Source organism: Harpia harpyja, chromosome 6 (assembly GCF_026419915.1).
Source record: "Harpia harpyja isolate bHarHar1 chromosome 6, bHarHar1 primary haplotype, whole genome shotgun sequence".
Lineage (NCBI taxonomy): Eukaryota > Metazoa > Chordata > Aves > Accipitriformes > Accipitridae > Harpia > Harpia harpyja.
This window is the reverse complement of record NC_068945.1, coordinates 22,747,860-22,772,479: the sequence shown is the minus strand read 5'-3', so window position 1 is coordinate 22,772,479 and position 24,620 is coordinate 22,747,860. Positions and strand designations below refer to the sequence as shown.

The following is a 24,620-nucleotide window of genomic DNA, read 5'->3' as shown; positions in this document are numbered from 1 at the left end:
CATTAATTTCCTTCAAAAACAGAGAAAAGCTGAGCTTTAGAATGGGATTTAAAAAGTCATCCTTGTTAGGAAAACTCAGTGTTGTGATCCAAAAAGACAGTAAGCCCAATACCTCTCTGACTAGAACTTTCAGATAAGTCTTTATCTGAATTATAACCCATGTATTTAAAAACAAAACAAAATTCAAAAAAACCCACGAAACCATCAGATGGACATCTTTAGAATAAGTCTTCCTAATATGAAGGCTTCAGACTAACTCCTTTTAACATCCAAAGATGGGCTGACAGGAACCGCATGAAGTTCAGCAAGAAGTGCAAAGTCCTGTACCTGGGGAGGAACAACCCCATGCACTAGTATTATGCTAGGGGCTACTCAGCTGGAAAGCAGCTTGGCAGAAAAGGACATGGGGTCCAGGTGGACACCAAGCTGAACATGAGCCGGCACTGTGCCCTTGCCACAAAGAAGGTGGTATCCTGGGCTGCATTAGACAAAGTGTTGCCAGCAGGTCAAGGGAGGTGAGCCTTACCTTCTTCTTAGCACTGGTGAATCCACACCTGGAGTGCTGTGTCCAGTTCCAGGCTCCTCAGTACAAGGCACATATGGACATACTGGATGGAGTCCAGTGAAGGGCCATGAAGGTGATTAAGGAGCTGGAGCATTTCTCTTATGAGGAAAGGCTGAGAGAGCTGGGACTGTTCAGCCTAGAGAAGATTAGTCTCAAGGCAAGATCTCATCAATGTATATAAATATCTGAAGGGTGGGCACAAAGAAGATGGAGCCAGCCTTTTCTTACTGGTGCTAGTGACAGGACAAGAGGTAATAGGCAAAAACCGAAAACCCAGGAGGTTCCCTCTGAACATCAGGAAACACTTTTTTCTGAGGGTGACAAGCACTGGTGCAGGTCGTCCATTTGTGGACAGTCTCCATCCTTTGAGATACTCAAAAGCCATCTGGACATAGTCCTGAGCCACTGGCACCAGGTGGCCCTGCATAAGCGGCGGGGTTGGACCAGATGAGCTCCCAAGGTCCCTTCCAACCTAAACCATTCTGTGATTCTGTGAAAATGGAGGTCTTGGGACTAGATGTTCCTTAAGGATTTAAGTCCTTAATTTCTATTTTAGTGGTTAAATTCTCATTAAAGCCTGCTGGAATGTAGGAATCTAGAATCTTTAGATCTGATAGTAATACCTAGATTTCTTCTACAATGAGAATTTAATTCCTGCATCAACCTATGTGTGTGAAAAAGATGTGTGGTTGTACTTTGCTAAATTCATGACCTGGTGTTTTATAGCTTCAAACTAATACTGTATCAAAGCAAAAATAATTTTGATGAGTACAGATCATGAACTTCTGGGTAGTAGAAGAGCATTATTGATCCCCAACACTTGCAAATCATAGTACATAGATCTACAATGTACGTGTAGATAAATGTATATGGACATTGACTATTTTTTTCTCTTTCTTTTTCTTTTTCTTTTTTTTTTTCTCCTTTCCTTCCCTCTGGACATCTATCCTGCCTTGTGCTCTTATCAGGTTGTTTTACAAGGTTTTAAAAATATTTTCCCTTAAGTCTGAATTCCAGCAAAGTTCTATATAAAGCCATTCTGTCAGCCTGATTTGAAGAAATGGAAGTGTGGATTTGAGAATCCTGCACAGTCTGAGGACATTATATCCAGTATAGCCTTCATTTTGCCTCTTTATGACTCTCAGTTTAGTCTGTAAAATTCTGTGAAGTAAAAACTTTGAAGAGTAGTAGTAAAGGATGGCTTCCATGAATATGTTTTAAGATGGGGTTAAAAATAAGTCTCAGTGGTTGGGAACAACGTCAAATTACTTTAATCTTTTTGGAGAGTTAGTAAAATATTATTAATCTAAGCAGTAATGCCTAATGTACTAATGTTACCAGTCAGTTCAAATAGTGACAAAATAGCATTTGTGTTTAGCACAGAGGCCTAATTTATTTTTACTTCTGTTGTCTGCAACAGCTAAACTTCTTGGAATGAGTCTACTACCATAGAAATATCCCTTGAGAATAGGGATTTTATTTCCCAGAATTGTTTCAACATAGCTTGTGATAGAAATAAGGCCTCATGTGTATCAGCTGTTCTGTGGAGTTTGCCTGGCTGGTGTTACTGGTGGCCTCTACCAGAGGAATGTCAAAGACAGCTGTCAAATGAGCTACAATTTCTGATTATTTTATTGAGGGTGAAATCTAGAAGTTACAATGTTTTTGCCAAAAATAATCTTGTATTTTTCATATAATATTTGTATGCATAGAAAATCTTGATGTTATGCACCAGTATCGTTTGTTTGTTTGTTTGTTTTTCCCCTTCAACAGTTGATCAAGAAACTGTTGCTTTTCATTCTAGGAGAGTAAGCATATACAGGCCTTTCTAGCTGTAATATAAGTTTTCTACAAAGTACATCTTTATAACAGACTCTGTAATTTTCAGTAACCTATAATCTAAACAATGTTTTCTTCCAGCCTCCAGTAACAAAAAACCTAGTGACTAATTGCAAACCTGTGACTGACAGAATTCGTAAGGCATACAAGGACAAAAACAAATACAGGTATGTTGTTACAGTCCTGTGAAAAGCCAGGCTAGGTTTTGTAAAGCAGTAAGAAGAGGTATAAATACACACATACAATCTTTGGTCATGTATATGTTAACAAATTTTAGCTCAATTTGTTTTAACAGTGGAACTGAAGAAACATACTGCTATCTACCTATGTATGTTTCATTGTGCAGAATGGTGTGACTTTTTTTGTTTCTTGTTTAGTAGACTTAAGTATTTCCATGCTACTTTTGTCATCTTGGGCCAGATCCTCATTTGTGCTGTACAACAGTAAGCCAGAGTATGTTTAGAAGGCTATACAAATTGACTATATGTAGTGAGTAAGGGCAGTTAAAGTAGCATAAAAATGAGGAAGGAGCCTGTCCTGTGCCTAGAAGTTGTAAATCTGCTTCATCCTTTCTTCTACTGAAGCTTAAAAAAAGGAAAGAACAGAAAAAGCATTTTAGCCCTAACTACCTTGTAGTTTTCCTGCAAGGAGGAGGAGTGACAGGGAGGGAGGGAGGGAGAGGGACAAGAGAAGGGTTTCTATACCCTTTTGGAAAGGGCAGGACAAACCATGATCATGACCATGGGTTTGAGTAATTTCATTTGCATAGATCTGCCTGAGATCAGGTTCTCTCAGATCTTTCTTCTCTGAAACCTGCAAACCATTTGCATGCCAATGAGGCTGTTTGCTGGTGTGGATCTTATAGCTTTGTCTCCTGTCCATTGCCTCACCAGCAGTGTTGGGCAGGGGAGGGTGGTGGGGAGCCTCTGAACCATGCAGTTGCCCCAGGAGTGGCTACAAAGTCAAATAAAACTGTAGAATGAAAGAAGGTTACAGATGCTGCTTAGGGCAGCTTTTGGACATTATTATACATTAATTCATAGTACCTCAAGTTGTGCTGTAAGCTTTATAAATAATTCCCTTCCTGGGAGAGTTTATGCTAAAACTGAAAAGCCGACACAACAAATGAGATTGAAAAATGTTGGGGTGGGGGCAAGGATTTGCTGTGCTTAAATTGATTTATAGTAATATGTTTATAGCATTAGGATATATGCTGCTCTCTTGTTCTGTTGAACTCTAAAAACTGTGTTATTAGTTTGTGAGCTTTATAAATGGAGTACGTTCTCAGGTGAGACTTCAGCAGGCAGGGTATTTTCTTATATCAAAGTAAGAAAGGTGAAAAATGTGTGATACCTCTAGTAAGGCTGTTAAACTGGGGTCAAATGCTCTTTCAAATTCAAGATGCCCTTCAGAGATATGATACTTCTGCATTTCATATACTTGTTTTGTTTTCAAGTTATTGATTAGGTGGGTGAGGAAGGTTTTATTTGTATTGAAAGTTGTAGTTTTATATACTCTTCTGTAATTTTACTTCAAGATTTTTCTGGGCTTGGTGATTGGAATATAGGAACATGTTTTCTCATGTCTGAAGTGTAATTGTAAATGACAATTGTAAATTGTGTGTGTTTAAAAAAAAAAAATTGCATAGTAAGTGTTATGTCTACTCTCAGATCAATTGTTACTTTTATGCCAAAACTCAGAGTTTATATACTTTTTATTAGAATTCAGTTCTTCGATTTATGGGTGGCTACTAATAAATCTATAGGAAAGTGGCTCTGTGCAAGAGTGTTAGCTGAAAAATGTAAATACACTGATAGAAAGCAAATGGCAAATTCTAATGAAGGTTGGTCAGTCAGACTAGAAATAAGCTATTAAATAAAAGATGAATATTTATTGAACCTGACTTTAGGTTGTCTTATTAATGCATAAATCTTATTTTAACAACAAGGTTTGAAATCATGGGAGAAGAGGAAATTGCCTTCAAAATGATTCGCACAAATGTTTCTCATGTAGTTGGTCAGCTGGATGACATACGAAAAAATCCCAGGTATTGTGATTCTTGATTTGTATGAAGTTTTGAGGTGGTTTTAATTTTCTTTGTCAACTGTTTGAACTGTGTGTTGGAAAAAATAATTTATTGCCGTGTATTTCTACACTGTGTGTTACAGGGTAAGACCAATTTTAACCAAAAGTACTTCTCATTTTTTCTATTTAACTGAAGGTAAGTGCTCTCTCTGTTATGCTAGGGGTTATCTCATTAATTTGTTACATTTTTATGTATCTAAAACCTTTGAAAAGTTATAGATAAACTTCAGCTGTTTTTGAGGCTTTCATTTTTGCCATTCTAGAGGGCATGCAGTTTATGTTGCAGGCAATTTTGTTTTAAAGGAAAGTCATTTTGATCTGCTTTATGTAGCAATTTTATTTTAAAACTTAAGGATGGATTATTTTGTAACAAAATCAGTTTTGCATATCCATTATGCTTTCATGCTCTGTTACAACATGGCAAGAGGTTTTGGTTTTTTTTTTTAATAATTGGTGAGAAAAAATCCAAAGCTGGAAGGTAGTCCTCTGTTTATCCAATCTGCAGTGGTGGAAGTTTTAGATACCCAAATCTGAGAGTAGGCTCTGTAGTGTTGAATTAGGCTCCTGAAATGACTGAGATAAATGGCGAAAATAAATGTCCTGGAATACATTTCACAGCAACCACCTTGCAAAGCAAAGGATGCTGTATTTGAGGCTCAAGTCTGAATCTGCTTCGCAGAAACTTTTAACTGTAGTCCTGAGCCCATTGCATAAGACTGGGGTTCGACAAGACGTGGTGAGATAATTTGATAGCTAGCTGTTACAGAAGTGAGACAGTGCCTCCACCTGTCTGCTCTCCTTCCTTGCTCTTGGTTACACACTTTTATCTTGCTTCTGTCTTCAGAAAACTGGAGAGTTCTCTGCCAATATAATGAGTTTGGCCTCAAGGAGGGGCCTGACAAGTGTTAAAGAACAACAAGGAGGAAAGTAGGACCAGATACCTTGGGCCAGGGAAAGTGAAACCTTCTCTTGCAGGCCACAGCAAGCTATTGGGTAATCTCAGCTGCCTGTAAAGCTACACTGTTATTTGCATTTGTAGATAAAAAGCAGGTTTTCACTTGCCTTTTACACTCTACTACTTGCTAGGTCATTCATTCAGGAAGGGGAATGCTAGTCTTGAGACATTTTGCAGCTGAAGGTGGTTTGTATCTATTGCTGCTCCTTACAAGAGTGCCTTCTGGCCACATAACTCCTGCATTCCAGTTTCGCAATGACCCAGTTCAAAAGAAAAGTGGGCGGCACCCTAACTCACCCGGCTGCTTCCTCTTCTTTCCCAATTTCTTTGTATCTGGTGGCTAGGACTTCTTTTTGAAATGTAAGTGTGATTTCAAGCCTTGTTAGGCCCAAGCAGGGCACATAACATGAGTTTCTCACCTTCAGTGTTCAAGTTCATGCTTGCAATCACTGGCTGCTTATTTTGAAGGGTGGTTGCTGATGTCAGACTTGATCCTGACACTGTGTTGGTTGTGGTATGAGTATGCCTAATGGATTGAGGCCTTCTAGCAACTTAAAATTGAGCTGCCTATTCTGTGGAGTGATTGCATCCTTAGATGAGGATGTGTTTGAGTAGGGGTGTCTAATCTGTTGTCTTGGGAACCTCAGCAGGCAAGATGAGGCAGGTGAGCTGATCTGTCTTGAATATTCCCTAATTTTCACATGATGCACTGGCATACTATTATGGACTCAGCCTCAGACTCCATCTATCCATACCCTTTTGGTTTCGCGGTTTTTTTTTCTCTTAAGGAACAGTAGTGTATTGTTGTCCCAGATTGTTGGCTGCTTTGTGAAGTGAGGTTGAGTCAATTGCTTGGGCTGTATTCCTGCAACAAAGTATAGTGCAGTACTGTAGTCATATCTTGTTAGCAAAGGAGAGCTGGCATGGCTATGTAGGCATGCCATTTCCTTCTCTTTGCCATGTTTTCCCTGCATATAAAACAATAACTATACACAGTCTCTAAAAACAGGTATTCAGTGCCTCTCTTGGGATGAACTAAAAGTATTGTTCACCTACTGATCTGCCTAAAATATTTGTTTTGCATCCTGAAGGAAAAAGTGAGCCTTAATCATCTATGCATTAATTCTGGAATATCCAAAGGAATGTCAGAATTAGTTTCTATTGGATGGATTTAAAAAGTCTTTCCATTTGAAAGAGGTTAATACCCTCACCGCTCCCACTTACTGTGCTTTGGTTTGCTATGTGTATAAGCAGGGATATACACTCCAGGAGTGCAGCTACTGCATTCCTAGGGCTAATGAGCTGCCAGTCCAAGGGACAAGGTCAGGGGTAGCGCAGTGTGAACTCCCAAAATGCTTATAGTGTAGACATAATTGCCATAACTAGCTGCTTTGCATAGTGTTACTTGATAGTGTAGACACAGCCTGCTCATCTTTGAAGAGAGGTGTATTTTATTCTTCTCAGATGTAGCAATTTGAATGACTGTTTATCCTCTGCGTGTAATTGTCTAGAGCAAGGTTACCAATTATGCCAGATTCAGTACAAACTGAGGAAAAGCGGTAATGCCCTGTGTAGGTCGATTCGCGTGCTCTAGAGTTCTGCCTCTTTCCAGCTTCATGTAGGAAGTCTGAACTTTGCTCTTTGAAAGAGCACACCATACTATAGAGAATACAGCTGACCAGAACTACTTATTTACAAAGGTTAGCAATTACAAGGCATATGTCACCAGATACGATTTCTCCCTCTGGGGAAAATGTAAGGGTCTTGTATCTCACAATATAAATAAAGCACATAACCCTGCCCATATATGGGAAAGGGAATTTTTGTTGTCAGGCACCAGGTCACAGTGACCAAGGGTACATAGCAGTCTAGCACACTAGCTGCTGCTTTAGTTTAAATAATTTGCAGTAACTTAGACGGTTGTGTGTTTCTTACCTGAGAAATAACTCTCTGCAAGAGGCATTATTGGGATCATGCTTATTTGGTCACAGTGATTTCTGTATAAATTCTGTCCAAGTGGTGGTTGTTTGTATTTTGGTTGATTATACAAGTTCAACTTTGAGTCTGTGATTCAAATCATGTCCTGCCCAATTTATATAGTGTTCTCAGTAACTCAAAGTCTGGGGACCAAGCTTTGCCTTCTCTTGCACAATCTTCTATAGTTTTTATGTTGACTTTCTCTGAAGAGTGCAGCATATGCAGTAAAATATTAATAATTTAGTATGTTTACCTTCTACAGTGGAGCTCACTTTGTTATTTTAGATACTTTACTCATGATAATTTATTTAAAACTATAAAAACCCTTACCCAAATCATAATGCTGGCCCTCTAACCTGCTGTCTGTATCCAGTGGTGGGCTCTGGGATGATGCATGCTAGTGCCCATTAGATGGCAGCATTATATAAATAGAAGAGAGAGAAATGTGGCTTGTCATTGGATTCCTCAGAGGTTTTGACTGGCTGGCAGCCATGGTGCTCTTAGAATCAAATTAATTTAAAATAATGCAACAATAAGGAAACTGATTACCAGTATCAAATATATCAATTTGGTTTTAATTTTGTTTAAAAGGATTCTGTGTGTGTTCTTGGTTTGCCAATACCTTTGCTATATTATTAAATAAATATTCTAACAATGATTTCTTGCTTTCTAGAAAATTTGTTTGCCTAAATGACAATATTGATCACAATCATAAGGATGCTCAGACAGTGAAAGCGGTGCTTAGGGACTTTTATGAATCAATGTTTCCCATACCTTCCCAGTTTGAACTGCCAAGAGAATATCGGAATCGTTTCCTTCACATGCATGAACTCCAAGAATGGTATGTTTACACAGGTTCTCTTCAAGTTGTTGTAGTGCGGCAGCATATAATTATAGAACATATTGGTACAAGCCATTTTTTTTCCCCAGTGTTGTCATGAAGGAGTTAATAGTGAAAATAACGTGAAGAGATTTGAATGGACTAAAATTTGAGGCTTGCAGGATTTGGGTTTTGCTGGTGCTCATAGTCATCAACATTTCATTGATTGGCCCCAACTTACTTCAAAGGAAAAGTTGCGTTTTTTTAAAAAAACTAATTCAGGATTTCTGGCTTTCTTTAAATGTGGGGGAAAAAAAAAAAAAACCCAACCAAAAAACCCCACATTGTTTGGAATGCTTGTTGCACAGGGGCAATATAAACTGTTACATTTCTCACTAAGTGTTTTTTTTTAATCTGTCAGACAGCAATAATCAGCTGGATAATCATCAGAGAAGATACATGTGTGTGTCACTTTTACATAATGTGTGAAATTTTTGTGTATGTTTACCTCTTGCCATTTTATAAATATAACAACTTCAGAAGTTGGGGTAGTTGATTTGAGAATACAAGCAAAAGGTTGGCAGGTACAGTGATAAAAATGAGTCAAGACTAGTATAGTAATTTTGTTACTGATTAGCAAATTATGAGAAATAGCTGTTGGTAAGGAAAGAGAAAATATTAGAGGAACTGTAGAAGGAATCAGAAGGATTGTAGGTAACAAGAATAGGTGTGGATTGTAGCGCTGCAAGCCCTGCTGTAGCAGTGGCAGAGGGAGTGGGGGGCAAACCCATTTCAGCATTAGCTGTAGAAATTTGTGCTGGAGGAGTAGACGTTGTTGGCTCCCTTTTTGAGGACATCCATCAAGACTTCGTTAGCTTCAAAAGAACACTTTGTTTTGACTTGTTTGTAGCCAAAGCGGATTTCTACCAGGGTGGGTGAAAGCAAGCTGAAGTGCTGATGGAAATCCATGTTTATCAAAATGTTTTACAGAATTCTAGGACAGCCCAGGTTGGAAGGGACCTCAAAATCATCTGTGGTGGGGACCTCACCACATTGCTGGGGAGGTTGTTACAGTGAATGATTGTTCTCACTGTAAGAAAAAAAAAATTATATCAAGATGAAGCCTCTCCCAGTCCAACTTGTACCTGTTGCCCCCTGTCTCCTCCATATGGGTTTTTGTGAAGAGAGAGCCTCTGTCCTCTTTCTAGCCACCCTTTAAGTACTGGAGAAAATTTTCTTTGCCTTTCGTGGAAGCTCTTTATAAAGTTTGTATATTTGCATTTGTAATATATGAAGCTGTTTTCCTGTTTCCTTCTTTCTTTATGCAGGAGGGCATATAGAGACAAGCTCAAATTCTGGACCCATTGTGTTCTAGTAACACTTATTGTATTTACAGTCATCTCATTTTTTGCTGAACAGGTAAAATTAGTATCTTATATCTATAACACTTAATAGATTGCTGTATCTTCAGGATAACATAAGATGGATTTTTTAAATAGGTTTTGAAGGGTAGCTAGGATTTTTCCTTCATAAAAAGATGTTACATGACTAATGATGAGGTTGTTCCAATTTTTAAGTCATGTTGAGATTCCTTGAAAAGAGAGTCATATGGGGGGAAGGAGAGTGGTATTTCCTTTTCAGGCACATTGTTACTGTCAAGTCCCTCAGTGCACTAAATTTGGATGCTCAAAATCAGTAATTTTTTTTTTTTTTTAAATTCTTGGTCTGTTAACACACATATTGGTAAAAGTGCAAAGTAAATTAAGAGGAAGGAAACGTAAGTAATAGGAATACTCTAGTCCTGAAGAGAATCTAAGGTTATTTAGAGGCCTTATCTAAATGTCATCCCTAAGTAATTGCAAAGATTCCTATTGAATGCAAAAGGTTTTGAATCCAACTCAAAGGAAAAAACCCTCCACTTCTGCAAGCATAAAATGGCTTTCTTGAACATGATTAATCCTGCTAAACTTAGAGGGAGTCAATGGAACAAATCATATGGGTAATTCTTTGCAGGTTGGGGCCTTAAGTAACACTTTCCGTGGTCTGATGAAGAGGGTGTAATTCTTGAAAGGTTGGCTTTTGATTATTATTTTCTTCCCACCTGTAACTTTTGCATGAATCTTTCCCTTGATTTTCAGCCTTTTGTATATATTAGAAAACTCGCCCTCTATTAGTAACTTGGTTTCGGAAGGGGGTACTGAACTTGTTAGTACAGCTAGGTATATAAATGCTGTGTTAAGATGCCAGCTTTGTGTTGATCTTTTAGAAACTGAATGTAGCCTGGTGTTATATTAATTTAAATACATAAATTAACTTTAAAATAATCAGAATATAGGCATACTGTGTTTTTGACTTTCGGCTTGTATTCTGGTTATTGAGAAGTCCAGTGGAAATGTGCACACCTAATAGATGAATACGAGTAAGTAACTTTCTTCCTGTGCAGTGAAAAAAATAGACAGTATTGACTTAAATCTCTACCATCCATGGTAATTCACAGTTTCTAGAATGAAAGCCTGAGCAACTGTGCACCTCTAGCCCAGCAGAGAACTAAATATTGTATTTTTTTTTCTCCTCAGCTAATTGCACTTAAACGAAAGATTTTTCCAAGGAGAAGGATCCAAAAGGAAGTTGGTCATGAACGAATCAAAGTGTAGAAGAGCTTTATTTTGGAGATCAGTCTACCTCAAGATGTGATAAGCATTTAAAATCTGTCTCTCATCAGTGTCTTTTATGGTTTGACATTTAACTACATCGATATGAAGAAAAAAAAATAATGTATCTACAGTTAGAATATCTTCATAATCTACAAGCTGCTGGAGCTGTGACAATGCAAAACAACACAAAAAATAATTGCGGGAAACCTGTACATAGGCAGTTTTCAACAGATCTTACTTTACAACTGTTAGTTCATGGCCATGTTATCCTTTTTTATAAAAAGGGTTTCCTAAAGAAATGTAACTGCATTTATTGCAGTGGATGTTGCCAACTAGATAAAATGTTGGAAGGCAAAGTTGTTTGGGATCAGCTTAACAGGTCTTTGATCTTGCATTCCAAAACACTTTGCAAATTTCTGTCATTGCTGCTTTTTTTTTTTTTAGCCCTACGGGAAAATTGAGAATTATGTAACTTGTCATTTAGATTTAGTATACATTTATTGATGTTGATGTTTAAAGAACAGTGACAATTCATCCCCCTATTTGTAGTATTTAATTGGGATTTGGAAGAAATGTATGCTCATAAAATACACAGTAACGGAACAACTAATGGTTATTTGAAAGATATCTGGTGTATTATATTCCAAAGAATACAATGGTATTATTCCTTGGCTTGATTACAAAGAGAGGGTTGTAATCAAATGAAAATGATCAAGGTATAGTATTTTACAAGCATTGTAAATACAAAAGCAAAAGTGCCTCTCTATGAATGGGTAACAAACTGTTTTAATGTAGCAATGTATAGGACAGTGTTTCACTTCAGAAAACAATATTTGTACTGACATATGAAGCTTTGGTGTTTTTAAATTTAACAGGGTTTGGCTCTTATTTTGCTGAGACATCAGAATAGTGCGGTCTTATGTGGGAAAGGATGCCGAATCTTTTCAAGCTGAAATTTTTGGTGGTGTATCTTCAGTTAATTGTATTAGCAGTATTCAAAAAAGCATTAATTTTTGTAATCAGATGATGTACAAAATGTACGTGCATATGTATTGAAAGATACTTGGTTTGCTTTGAAAGTAACTAAAATGTGATGAAAGTTTTGTCTGTTGTTTCTGTTTTAAAGTAAACCAAAACTCACCCATTTTGATAAATTAGCCATGAATGTGTATGCATCCTTATGTTAAAAGTTCTTATTTGTCCCTTAAAAAACTTCCAACAGTAATAATTTAATATTAATTTGAAGCATGGATGGATTCTCAAAGTAGAATCAAACTTTTGAGCATTGTAAAAATGCAAGCATTTTAAATTATTAAGGTTACATTTCATGCTAGCAACACATATTATGCTGAAATGTAGCATATAAATAAGTAGTTTACCTCAGACTAGCAGAAAACGAGACATTTCAAGAAATGCAAGAAAGCTTTGATATCTTCTTACTCTTCAAAATATTATTAGGTAGATTCAAGTGAAAATTTTAAGGCAGTTTTTCTGCTGATGTATAAACAGATTCCTTGGGTAGCTCAGCTGTCACTGCAATTCGTTTTTGTTTAAGCAAATTTTTGAAGGTAGATTGATACTATTTTGTTTCACTACAGCAATAAGAGCCCAAAAGATGTAGCATAAACTTGCTGAGAAGCATTCATTGAAAATTGCTGCTAATATCTGGAAAAAAGCAAGCAAGTGAAGCAGGGTAAGGATGTGAACAGTGTTGTGGTGGCAACTAAGCACCCGGCCACAGCCTACATCCACCCGAACAACCTCTTTTGTGGACTTTTTGTTGTCTGAATGAGGAAATTTAAGCCATTTCTATAAAAAAAGAATAAAAATAGATAAAGGTAGGTGAGGTTTAAACGAGTTTAATGCTGGATCTGCACGACGTGCCCGGCCTCCGCCACAGGTACTGCTCCCGCGGGCCCCACGGTCCGTGTTAGTGCGCATGCGCCCCCTCCCTTTTGCGCGGCCCGCCCGGCTTCCCGCCTTTTCCTCGGGGGCGGGAGTTGCTGAGGCGGGACCGGCTCTTGTCATCCCCGTCCGCCGCGAGGGCTGCCAGAGGCTCTGGTGCGAGTGGAGGTGAGGGGTTTGGGTCCGAGCGGTGTTCCCTCTGCCTGCGGGAGGCTGTGAGGCTGGTGGGTCGCCTCCCTGTGAGGCGGCGGCCGCGGTGGGCGCTGTGCGGGGGTGAGGCAGTGAGAGGGGAGAGGAGGCCATCGCAGGGCAGAGGGAGAGGGATGAAAGGGGTTTGGGCGGGGAGTAAGGAACAGGGTTAGGACACTGCGGTGCCCCTCAGCATTTGATACCCCAGTGGCTTCGTCCCAAAACCTGTTGTGGTGGTGGTGTGTGGCCTGTCTCCCTTGCTTCTCTGAGGTAGAAATAGGTCGGATCCCACAGTGAAAAGCCGCATGTAGGAAGTTCACACAAATACTGGTTTATTTCATGTCTTTTGGGGCAGGGTGAAAAAAGGAGGTGAGTTTCTCTGAAAAAGCGTTAAATGCACAGCTGTGGATTGAAGATATTTGAGTTGGCTTAAGCAGGTAGCTACACAGAATGGGTGAAGGCTGTATGAGGTTGTGAGGTGGCAAGATTGTTTTACAGTTTATGGAGGGACTGGGGTGTTCTGCTTTGTATACTGATTTTCAGTACAAAGAAAAGTGCCTGTATGTGACATAAAATACATGCTTGCAGTTTAAAGTCGAAGCACTTTGTTTGGCAGCACAGAGACATGCACAGCCAGATGCCATACTAGTACTTTCTTCCTTACATCACGTTTTCAACAGCCACAGTAGTTGAAAAGCAGAATGAGTTTTGAAAATTTTCTCTCATTTGAGGATAATTTTAATGCAAGAGTTTTTGATTTTCCAATTAATAATTTAATGAGGTTTTGGTTTTGTTTGTCAAGAAACTTCTAACATCTAAAACATACTACATAGAGAAGCATCAACCACAGAAGAAGCTGGGTATTGAAAAGCAGTGTTCTTTATTTAGTAGCTTAGTGTGATCATGTCGTGTATACCCATGTAATATGTGTTTAAAAAAGTATTTTCATAGCCATGGACAACTAAGTCAAAAAACAGAAATGGGAAACTCAGGTGTGCAAGACAGCTGTTAATGTTGGGGGGACTTCACAGTCCTGGAAATTCAAAAGATCTGTACTGGACTTCTCAATTTCAGTGCGTGGACTTAATTTTCAGATCTATCTTTGCCCTGGCTTGTGGAAAACCTATTGATATTACTAGCTGTGTTGAATTGCATCTAGAATGAGAAGTTTATCCACTGCTGAGTCACACCTTGCTCAGTTTGGAAAACGGTACTTGCAGCTGATATTTTTTTCTGTATTCTTTCCATATTCCAAGTAATCCAGTTATTTTGTGAAGGATTTTTAAGGAAAAAATTTTCATTCATGCATTTAATGATTACAAATATGCTCTTTTCCTTCTACATAGATGTTTTACTCCTTGAATATTTATAAAAATACACAGAATATATAAAAATTAGTATTACTAAGTAAAGAAACAAATATTGTTTAAGAGGGCAGTGTATTTGTAAAACGTTTACAAATACAGAAACTGCATTAGTTACATTACAGAATGCAGAGGCATAATAGCTATAAATAAAGATAATTCAGAAAGTGAAAGTTGCCCAGGATTTTTAAAAATGGCGTGCATGTGTGTGTATATTTGTCTCTCTAGTGTGGGATGGCTTGTAGAATCAGATTGTTCTTTATGGCTTATCATTTCTGTATTTTGTAAAATAGAACGTTGGCATAGCTTTTTGGGAATGCAGTACTGGATATGACAAAGTACGTAATAAACATTATGAAAGCTGAGCAGGCAGGCACCTTAAAGTGTATCATTTACTTCCTTGTTTTTCAGCAGAATCAAGTATATTGTTATTAGCCCTGGTATTTTTTTTTTTTACCCTGTTCTTAAAAACACCACTGATGGGTAATCCTGTGGATTACCTCAAAACTAAAACAGTTTGACTGCTTGAAGATCCTGACAGGTGGAGAGTGTTATAGGGTTGCCTAGAACAGCTCAATATAAACGTGAAAACGTACTTATCTTCAAAGTATTGTGGGGAGTTAGGTAACAAATACAACATACCGTTTCAGTAGGAAGAAAATCTCATTATGGCACCATCGGGAAGAAAGCATGGAGGAAAAGCTTGTAAACCAGCACAGGAAGATCAAGCCATACCTGCCTATGACTTTAAGGAGGAAAGAAAAGAGCTGAGTGGATCAGAGGAAGATATTAGAGAAGGTGCTTATATGATATTTTTTATACTTTTTTTTTTTTAAATGAAGTTTATAATATTTCTGACTATGAATAGAAATGAAGACAATTCAGTGTTAGCGAGTGTCTGAGTAAGCGTGGTTCATAATGTTTGTGACAACTAGCCTCCAATTGTATAATTTTGATTGGTAAGAGAAGAGAACACAATATAGTAGCTCTATATAGTGCACTATTATGTCTTAAAATTATAGGTGGAGTCTTTAATAGAGTAGGATTTTGTTACCTTATTCTAATGCCATATCCTTCTATCACCTAGCTGCATGTAACATTGTGAGATCAGGATAGAACAGAAGAGCTCTGCTTGCTTGCATGGATTGCTGCGTTCGGTAGGGTAGTTGGAGTCATAATGCTGGCAGGCTTAAGAGTACTTCATGAAGAATCTGAACCAAAGAAAAGAAAGAGGGAGAAGCAGAGAAAGCTGAGGAAAAAAGAAGAGAAGGCAACCAAGAGATTCTTGTTTAATTTTGAGGGAGTGTCATAAAAAAGCGGACTTTGCTTAAAAATAGAGTTCTCATTCATCACATGATAGTTTTTTGTAAAGTTTGATGTAACTCCATTTCTGGATTTTTGTCTTTCAGCAGTTATCTCTGGGTTTGTTTCTCTTACTTTCTCCCCTTCTTCATTTATTCAGACTAAATTCCTCCCCCACCCCTCGTTAACAGAATCTGACAGCCAAGGATTTTTATTCTTTGGAAAGAATATAAATATCTATTTGTGATTTTGCTTTCAGAGTACACAATTTCAGTACTTATTTTAAGTACTTATTCTTACAGATTGGGATTTTTCAATTTTTAGATTATTTTTACCTTTCTGATGATTGTTATATGGTGAGTTGGGAGTAACTGTGTAGTAGTGGACAGGGAAACTAAAACTGCTTGAGACCAGTCTAGAGGAACTCAAGGCAGTGCCAGCTCAAATCTAGCCTTGCAGAATAATTCACCACCGTCAACTCCAGATTCAAAGTTTTAGGAAAGTTTTTTTTCCTGTCCTGTGTTATGGACAGGAACCGAGACCCATGACACATGTTCAGAGAAGTGGCATTACAGAAAAGCAATTATACTTTTAATAACTCAAATGACCCCCCAAAACTTAAGATATTTTTGTAAATCTTTTTGAAATTTATATTAAGGCGAAACACCGGTAATGGACAAGCATGGAAAGAAGAGAGCTTTGGTGACTACTCATGTCGTTCCAGATGATGTGGGGTAAGGTTAGGATTTTTTTTTTTTTTTTTTTTTTTTACTGATTTCAGTTATTCATTATGCTTGTTTTGCCTGGTTTTTTTTTTTTTTTAGTACTTGATTTAAAAATCAGGTGACAGATAATACAGCAGTTGTAGGTAAAAAAAGAAAATGTAACATTTTAAAATCAGTAATTCTGCAGTTTCTTTGTAGATACTTTTGAACATGCATAAAAAAAGATATATTTATGTGAATTCTTAAAATTCATTCCTTTCAAAAGATGATTTAAGTTTTATCCTAAATTGTTGATCATTAATGTTTTTCCCTCTGATCTTAGTTGCCTGAAGATATTGACAGTACTTTAAATATCCAACTATTGCATGGAAAATAAATTCTCTTTACAGATAACTCTCATGAAATTCAATATTTATGGGCAGTGTAAACATAAAGAAAAAGTGTATGTTGAAATAGTTTTTAGCAAGATTATTGCTGTTGTGTTGAAGAGACCTTTTTTCCTTTTTTTTTTTTTTTTTCTTTTTTTACTCTTCAAAAAAGAAAGTGCTATCCTGTGGAGAAGATGATATAAAAACAGGAAAAACATTTTCTTTACCCACCATGTCACTTTTTGGATTTGTCAGCTATTGTACCACTGCCTTATACACTGGTGTTATCATCTTAAAGATGTTGTAAAAACAACCCTGATATTATTTGTCTTGAATTTTTCTTACTGTGCCAATCATGCTGTAATGGACTTGTTTTTATTTGATGTTGCAAATACCTTTTGTGTTTTCTTTTTGTATGGGAAATGATCAATTTTATTTAATATCCTCCCTCACTGAAGACCCTTTAAATGCCTAATACTGCCTTTTTACTGGGGAGTAAGTTAATAGATTTTAGTAAATTTTTTTGAAAAAAGTAAATTAGTCTAATAAAGAGACCCCTCACAGGAGGAGAAAAGGAGTGTCATTTTTTATCTTGTAGAACAGGAGCATCTCTGTCACTGCTTACAAGTGGTAGACACGTGAATAAAATTAGTTTTAAGCATATACAACAGGTCTTATTCTGAAGTCAGAAAGTGGGCAAATAAAAATTTTAAACACTATTTTGTAGGGGTGAAGTACAGAATATGCTGGAAAGGTTTGGAGGTAAGTATTTTTACATTCTAATAAATTAAAAAACAGTTCATGTTTAAGTTGCAGAATTGGCAGTAATTCCTTACCATAAAATAACTTTCAAAATTTAGATAGAATGACCAGTCTTTCTAGCATTTTTCAGCATTTCTGAAAAAAGCTAGTTTTCAGAAAAAAAGTTATATTTAAGTAGAGCAAAGAGAAAGAAGAGAAAGGAGAAACTGCGTATAAAGTGAGATGTATTAGTGTAAGTAATTACAAAGGAAGAAGGGAAAGATGCACGAGTGCTTTTGATTATCAGCTCCAATTTTAAGAAGTTTAAGAGGCAGTGATTATATTGTAGAGAAAAGGGACAATGTGAGTCAGCTGTTCTTACTCAATTTTTTACTACAGTGACGTAGAAGAGACTGGGGATTGCAAGACTTGAGAAATTAGGGGCACGTAAATGTTAATATAAGCAGCTAAATAGAACAAATAGTTATAATTCTAAACAAGGAATTTTGGAAGTAGATTGTAGTTGTGATACAGAATGAGCTAGAGGTAGTCTGTACTCTGCACCTTCAGAAATCTAGAGAACAGGCAATCAGTAGAAAAGAGAATTTCAGCAGTCGGGGGAAGAATACAAGTATCTAGAAGAGCTAAAGAATAAGGGTAAGTAACGCCAGTCATCTAGCGATGAGAGATTTATACATGTTACCTAGTTGGATTTAGTTTAGTCATAATCAGATCATCAAATGCCTTTACTTAGAGTTAAATTTCCAGCTGAATACTAGATAGCGGACAAGTTAGAGAAAAAACACATTTCGCTTGTAAAGAATGTATAATACATGTCACCATGTAACAAAGCATCAAAAAGCTGTGGAAGGAAGGGAAACCATTTTAATGCCAGTATTATATACTTAATAGCTGATTAATACTTTCATTTTATGTATAAGAAAATGCTGTACACAGTCATTACTTGCATGTAAATCTTGAGGTGAAAGAGGAGTTCAAGGAATTCCTTAATCCATGAATTAAGACTTTTTGCTGTTAAGTTACATATTAGAATGCTATTGTAGATCTAGCAATCTAGGTAGGAGGAGGATTTCAGTGTTCAGAAGCTAGGACTGCTTGTTACTGAAGACTCAAAAATAGGAGGGAAGGAAGGAAAATGAATGGATCAGAGAAAGGATGCTGTCTGCTCAAAAATAATAGGTTTGGCATTAGCAGGGCCAGATGCCTCAGCAAATTAGAGAGAGGTTTGACAGGTGTTTCCTGAAATCTACAGTGAGAGGGAAAAGAAATTGCTGTATTAACCTTAAGCTGTGACTTGTTTGTTAGATCTCCAAATGTAAATTAAAGTGAAACAAACATACTAACTTATATTAACCTGAATACTTTTTAAAAATTATGAAGTCTCTCCAAAGTATGAAAAATAGTTTGTCATTCATTCATTCCATATGTTCACAGTGGTAGTAATTACATACTACCTTTAATTCATTTCTAAAATCTATGTAATTTGAATATTACTCTGAAACGTGTGGTTTTTCTAGGGAAAAAAAAGTGTCAGCATAACTGAATTCCTTGAAGGTCTGGAAACTGAGGTGGCACTGCAGTCATGCAGCTAAACTAATGAGGATTTTGATGGTGTGACTAAAACATCATTAGATACTAGAGAAAAGACCGAGGTGTCTGTACTCAGATTTGTGCAAGATATCTCTAGCTTTGAATGGAGAATATACAGACTGTGAGATGTCCAAATACGATGTTTTGAAGATACGCAGTGTGAACTGATTGGATAGTGCTTCTAGTGTTTCCAGCACGTATGTGTGCTTATTGTATGGATGACATGTTAGATAAGTGCATGTTGGACCATAATAATCAGTAGGAGAACACATGATGACAGTGTGTAAGGAACCGATTTAAATGTACATAATGGAAGCACTGCAGCTACCCTGAGTTCAAACTGCTGGACAGTTTCAGTTCACTGTGTGTGTCTGCTCAGAGCTAGTCTGACACTGTACCCACTACCATCTTGCCTAGAATGAAAGAAGCTAAAGCTGTGTCACATCATGGTAGGTCCTATTTGGTCTGGCCCCTGAGAGAGGAGGGACTCGAAGCAGATGCTGGAGTAGCTGGTGGGGCTGGGCAACAAGCAGTTGCAACTCCAGAGGCCAGGTGTCCGTTAGGGTGTACGGGGGGGCTTAGGGAAGCAGCACTCACACCAGTGCCAACAGCAGGTTGAGGGACACTAAACACAGCAGCCAGGAGCCCAGATCACATTAGTTTCTTTCCATTAGAATACACCTCGTTTGCTTCTCCAAAGCGTAACTCCTCAGCATTTTTAATAAAAGGCACAATGTATCTCAGTATGCTTAATGTCTAAATATTCTTTGATTTTTAGCTGACATTAACAAGGCTTTGTTAGCTAAGAGGAAAAGATTAGAAATGTATACGAAAGCCTCACTCAAAACCAGTAACCAGAAGATTGAACATGTTTGGAAAACACAGCAGGAGCAAAGGTAACATTTACTCTTGTTTTTCAAAGCTGTGAAATCAAATTCCCTTTTGTGTCACCGCATCAATAGTTGGTCCATCTTCTTGCAGTTAAATAGCAAGTAGCATATCTACTAGTTAAGTATCTGCTTATGTCTGCTGTTTCTGCTGCCTCCAGTTGTGTCCACTTGGTTAAATTGACTGTGTCAAGCACAGTGCTTTTTCTTTTGAATGGAGAATCTTAAGATTTGGAATTTTGAGAGCAAGGTACCTTAAAGAGCTGGTTTTACTTTTGTTTTATCTTTATGGAAAATGACCTTTGATGTTATTTTTGTCTTTTAAACCAATGTTTTTATTTTTTCCACTTCAGTTGGAATTTTATGTTTCTACTTGAAACTGAAAAATGTTCAGTAAAACTTTTATACCATTCTGGTTAAGAAAGAATTTTCTTTTTCACATTGTAAATCATTTTCACCCTACATAACATTCCTCTTGCCTCTTAAGGCATATTTAATTACTACATCTGTTACTACAAGTAGAGCAAACTAAAAATGAGACAGCTAAAAACTGAAAGTCAGCAATACTTATAACTGTCTTAGTGGTTTTATATATAAATATATATATATATTTGCAACTTGCATTGACAAAATTTAAGTTTACATAGAGAAACTAGAGCATAATGAACTAAGGAATGAGCTAATCAATTTTTCATTATAAACCCCTTGTGTTAAAGCCAAGATGTGTAGTTGGGTTAGAAAAAATGTAGTAAATCTCAGAAAACCTGACACTGTTAGGAAGAAAAGTTGTAATTTTTTTTTAACCTGAGTTTTGTATATGAGTGCTGTCTCCTTATATGTATATAATCCACATTCACTCAGAAAGTGTGTGTGTATATATGTCTGTTCAGTTTTTCAAAACATACAGTATTCAGTTAGGGCCAGATGTCAAACTAGGCTGTTCATCTATGCCAGCTCCTTTTATTCTACTTTACGTGCATGTTGAACTTTAGCTTTCCTTGTAATTCTTTGTAGCATTTGTCATACTTACGGCTAGTGTCTGTTCATAGGCAGAAGCTCAATCATGAGTTCTCCCAGCAGTTCCTGACTTTATTTCAGCAATGGGATGTAGATGTGCAGAAAGCAGAGGAGCAGGAAGAAAAACTAGCGGTGGGTTTCTAGCATGGCATGAGTTTCATTGTATTTTCACAAGGAGGGAATATTGTTGTTCAGACACTCAAGAAATGTAGAAACACTTCATGTAGTTCAAACAAACATACGATTGTTTGCCTCTTGATTAAAAAAATTCATTCAAGTTGGGTGGCTCTCAAACTGTAAATGTTTAAGTTTTGGGATATATTTTAAAGTGAAAAGGGGTGCATTTATAACTTTATTGCAGGTTTATAAATGGCAGTAAGTGATGCCCTAGGCCAGCCAGCATATGGCTTGAGAAAAGCCAAGACCACTTATAGAGAAGAAAGATGTGTGCTGTTTCTGTGTATCCATAGTCTTTGGGTTCAGGGAACAAAGGACTAAAGGAAAGTAATTGTCTTTTAGCATGCATTGTTTAAAAATATGCCTGTATATAATAAATGCATGAGAATTTGATCATTGAAAGGGGACAGGAGCTATACAATGAAATGTAATCACATGATGTTGCTGTATTTGTACTCCCAACACATTTGCAAGTTTTGCTTTTCCTTAAGCAGTACATTTCCCTGGGATACCCTTGAGAACTGTGTTGGATAGCAATCCTCATATGATCTCATAAGGATAATTCAGGTTGGAAGGGACCTCAGGAGGTGACTCAGGGCTTAATCCAGTCTTCAGTCTTTCTTTCGTTAATAAGAACAAGGATAACTCTCCAGGCAGAGATCTACATTACATGACCCAGATTTCCAGTGAGGGCAGAATTTCTCATTCTGATAAATGACATTAGTGTTGCTGTCCAAGCGCTTTTGGTTAACTAATGTGATTATTTTTTTCTTTTGCTTCTGCTTCAGAATATGTTTCGTCAGCAACAAAAAGTTTTTCAACAGGCAAGAGTAGTTCAGAGTCAGAGACTGAAAACCATTAAGCAACTCTATGAGCAATTCTTAAAGGTACAGTAAATTTTCTTCTTAGAAGGCAGCTGATCCTTATCATATCACATAAGAAAGCTGTATTAATTCAACTTTTATGAAATACAGAGATTTAAGGTTTATTTAGGGAAAATAACAGCCTTGCATGAATATTTATATTAGTATCTTTCCCTTATTTGTTAAGAACATGGCTTGTTCTCTCTATACATGCATACATATTGCATCTGTTTAATAAATTATTTAGTTAAATGTGTTCTCACAGGGATCTGATTGGCTTGCCTGTTTCAAATATTTAACCAGAACCCTCAGAGCATACTTTCTAAACAGGACACAGTTCTGTACCAGTTTAAAGGTTATACAGGTCAGTTAAATCATCAGGAATTTGTCTTAATTATTCCCTTAGATTTTTCATATGTATTTAAAAAAGGGAAACTTGACAATCTATTAAAAATACATCTTAGGATGCAATCTACTGCTTTTATTATGGCTGGCAGGTGCATCCCCCATAATGACAATTAGATGCCATTTTTTTTCTGTCATTAACCTTTCTAGCTGTTGCTGCTTCTTGTAAGGAAAGTGACACTTAAAGAAAAATCAATTGTAATTCCCTTAAAATTGCCCAGTTAGAACTCCCTTCATCTATTCCTAAGCAACATTCAGTAGAAAGTGTTTTCTTTTCTGTAACCTGGTATTCAAGGTAAGCATTCACTAAAATGTCAGCAGGAAGAATCTGATGGAAATCATGATTTATGGTGAAAACAGGCCCAGCTGGATGGTTACGTAATCAGTCCTGTTTAACTTTCCTGTTGCTTTATGCATAATTTTTGTGTTTGCTGGGAGTCCCTACAAACACCATTTTTTGGGACAGTGCTTAGAGAGATAATGTATTTTAAACACATGATTAGTACTGATAAACTGTGGTGTGTTTTGATTTTTTTTTAACAAAGTAGCTAACATACTAGACAGCAATCAAAAAATGATTGAGTACAACTACTCAAAAATTTGACTTTTTCATAAAAAAACCAAACAGTTTTTCCCTGTCATTTTACACTTAAGAACAAAACACTTTATTCCCAGAATTTCCTTCCCCACTATTTTTCTAAGTAAGGTATTAGAAGTCTAAACTGAGAAAAATGAAAGTACCCTAAACGATTGGTTTTGTAATAAATGCAGAGGCACAATACCATAGAATCACTGAAGGGCTGAGGTTGGAAGGGATCTCTGGAGGTCGCCTGGTCCAGCCAGCAGGTGGTTCAGCAGGGCTAGCTAGAGTCAGTTGCCCAGGACTTATGTCCAGATGGCTTTTGAATATCTCCAAGGATGGAGACTCCCCAGCCTCTGTGGGCAGCCTGTTCCAGTGCTCAGTCACCCTCACAGTAAAAAAGTGTTTCCTGATGTTCAGAGGGAACCTCCTGTGTTTTCAGTTTGCCTCTGGTCCTGTCACTGGGCACATCAAGAGCCTGGCTTGATTTTCTTTGCACCCCCTCTTCAGGTGTTTATGTATATAGACAAGATCGCCCCGAGCCTTCTCTTCTCCAGGCTGAACAATCCCAGCTCTCTCAGCCTTTCCTTGTAAGAGAAAAGCTCCTGTTCCTTACTCATCTTTGTAGCCCTTTGTTGGGCTCTATCCGTTATGTCCATGTCTCTCTTGTACTGAGGAGTCTGGAACTGGACGCAGCACTCCAGGTATGGATTCACCAGTGCTGAGTAGAGTGGAAAGATCACCTGTCTTGACCTGATGGCAACATTCCTCCTAATGCAGCCTAGGAGCCTGTTAGCCACCTTTGCTGCAATAGCACACTGTTGGGTCATGTTCAACTTGGTGTCCACCAGGACCCCAGGTCCTTTTCTGCCAAGCTGCTTTCCAGCTGGGTGGCCCCGAGCATATACTGGTACATGGGGCAGATTCAAGTCTGTCAGTTTCTGATAAACCTTAGTTTCTGTTCAAGTCATTTTCTAACTGGTCCCTTTTTGAAATCCTCTAAGTTATGATATGGGTTTTTTTCAAGTCTGGTAGCTTTGAAAAATAAATCTGAAACCGAGCAACTCTTCGTTTAAGATAGCTGAAATTTACAGAGGATATTACAGAAGAATTAATAAATAATAACTGTTCCAAAATGTCTTCATCAAAGATGAAAAACTGAACAGAAGGTCAAGTATTACTTTGATTTTTCTCCTCAAAGAAGATCAAAAGGTAGAAATCAAGCCTCAAATAAGCTTCACTAAATACAAGTCAAGGAAAATGCAACTACACACATAGAGTTAGGCATAACTGTGTCTACAAAAGGGAGGATAACCAGCAAGCTTTACTTGGCTTATGTGGGGAGAAGTGTGCAAAAAGAAGGAAATTTAATGGGTTTTATAGTCCTTACTTCAAGTCTCCAAGGTTGTCATAACATTTAGACCCTATAATTCCTGACAGATGTCTGTTTAATCTTTTCACATAGAACTCTTATCTTCACTGAAATGCAGGATAACTAGCTGAGACCTCACAGATGCTAAGTGGAGGGGACTGTTTCCTTCACAGGGTCTATATTGTTTCACAGGGTCGATATTGTTTAAATAATAATGTA

The 24,620-nt window shown here is 37.4% G+C and overlaps 2 protein-coding genes across 6 annotated transcripts in view; both read left to right on the top strand.

The window, feature by feature from the left end:
* The window catches only part of GNPTAB (N-acetylglucosamine-1-phosphate transferase subunits alpha and beta), a 46,623-nt gene extending 34,625 nt beyond the window's left edge, over nucleotides 1-11,998 (top strand). For 2 of the 5 annotated variants that reach the window (XM_052790888.1, XM_052790890.1), the window contains exons 17-21: nucleotides 2,486-2,571; nucleotides 4,353-4,451; nucleotides 8,095-8,262; nucleotides 9,570-9,660; nucleotides 10,818-11,998. In XM_052790888.1, coding sequence (XP_052646848.1) covers nucleotides 2,486-2,571; nucleotides 4,353-4,451; nucleotides 8,095-8,262; nucleotides 9,570-9,660; nucleotides 10,818-10,895 — 522 coding nt within the window. In that variant the 3' untranslated portion in view covers nucleotides 10,896-11,998. Of the gene's footprint in view, nucleotides 1-1,533; nucleotides 1,676-2,485; nucleotides 2,572-4,352; nucleotides 4,452-4,572; nucleotides 4,626-8,094; nucleotides 8,263-9,569; nucleotides 9,661-10,254; nucleotides 10,313-10,817 lie in introns of those variants that run through there. The other 3 variants (XM_052790889.1, XM_052790891.1, XR_008235794.1) reach the window with 3 other exon arrangements.
* A 115-nt stretch (nucleotides 11,999-12,113) lies between these two features.
* SYCP3 (synaptonemal complex protein 3) overlaps nucleotides 12,114-24,620 on the top strand; it is a 13,170-nt gene continuing 663 nt past the window's right edge. Inside the window, exons 1-7 of the mRNA XM_052790894.1 lie at nucleotides 12,114-12,968; nucleotides 15,007-15,151; nucleotides 16,314-16,389; nucleotides 17,476-17,510; nucleotides 19,879-19,996; nucleotides 21,037-21,136; nucleotides 21,970-22,068. Coding sequence (XP_052646854.1) covers nucleotides 15,022-15,151; nucleotides 16,314-16,389; nucleotides 17,476-17,510; nucleotides 19,879-19,996; nucleotides 21,037-21,136; nucleotides 21,970-22,068 — 558 coding nt within the window. The 5' untranslated portion in view covers nucleotides 12,114-12,968; nucleotides 15,007-15,021. The remainder of the gene's footprint in view (nucleotides 12,969-15,006; nucleotides 15,152-16,313; nucleotides 16,390-17,475; nucleotides 17,511-19,878; nucleotides 19,997-21,036; nucleotides 21,137-21,969; nucleotides 22,069-24,620) is intronic.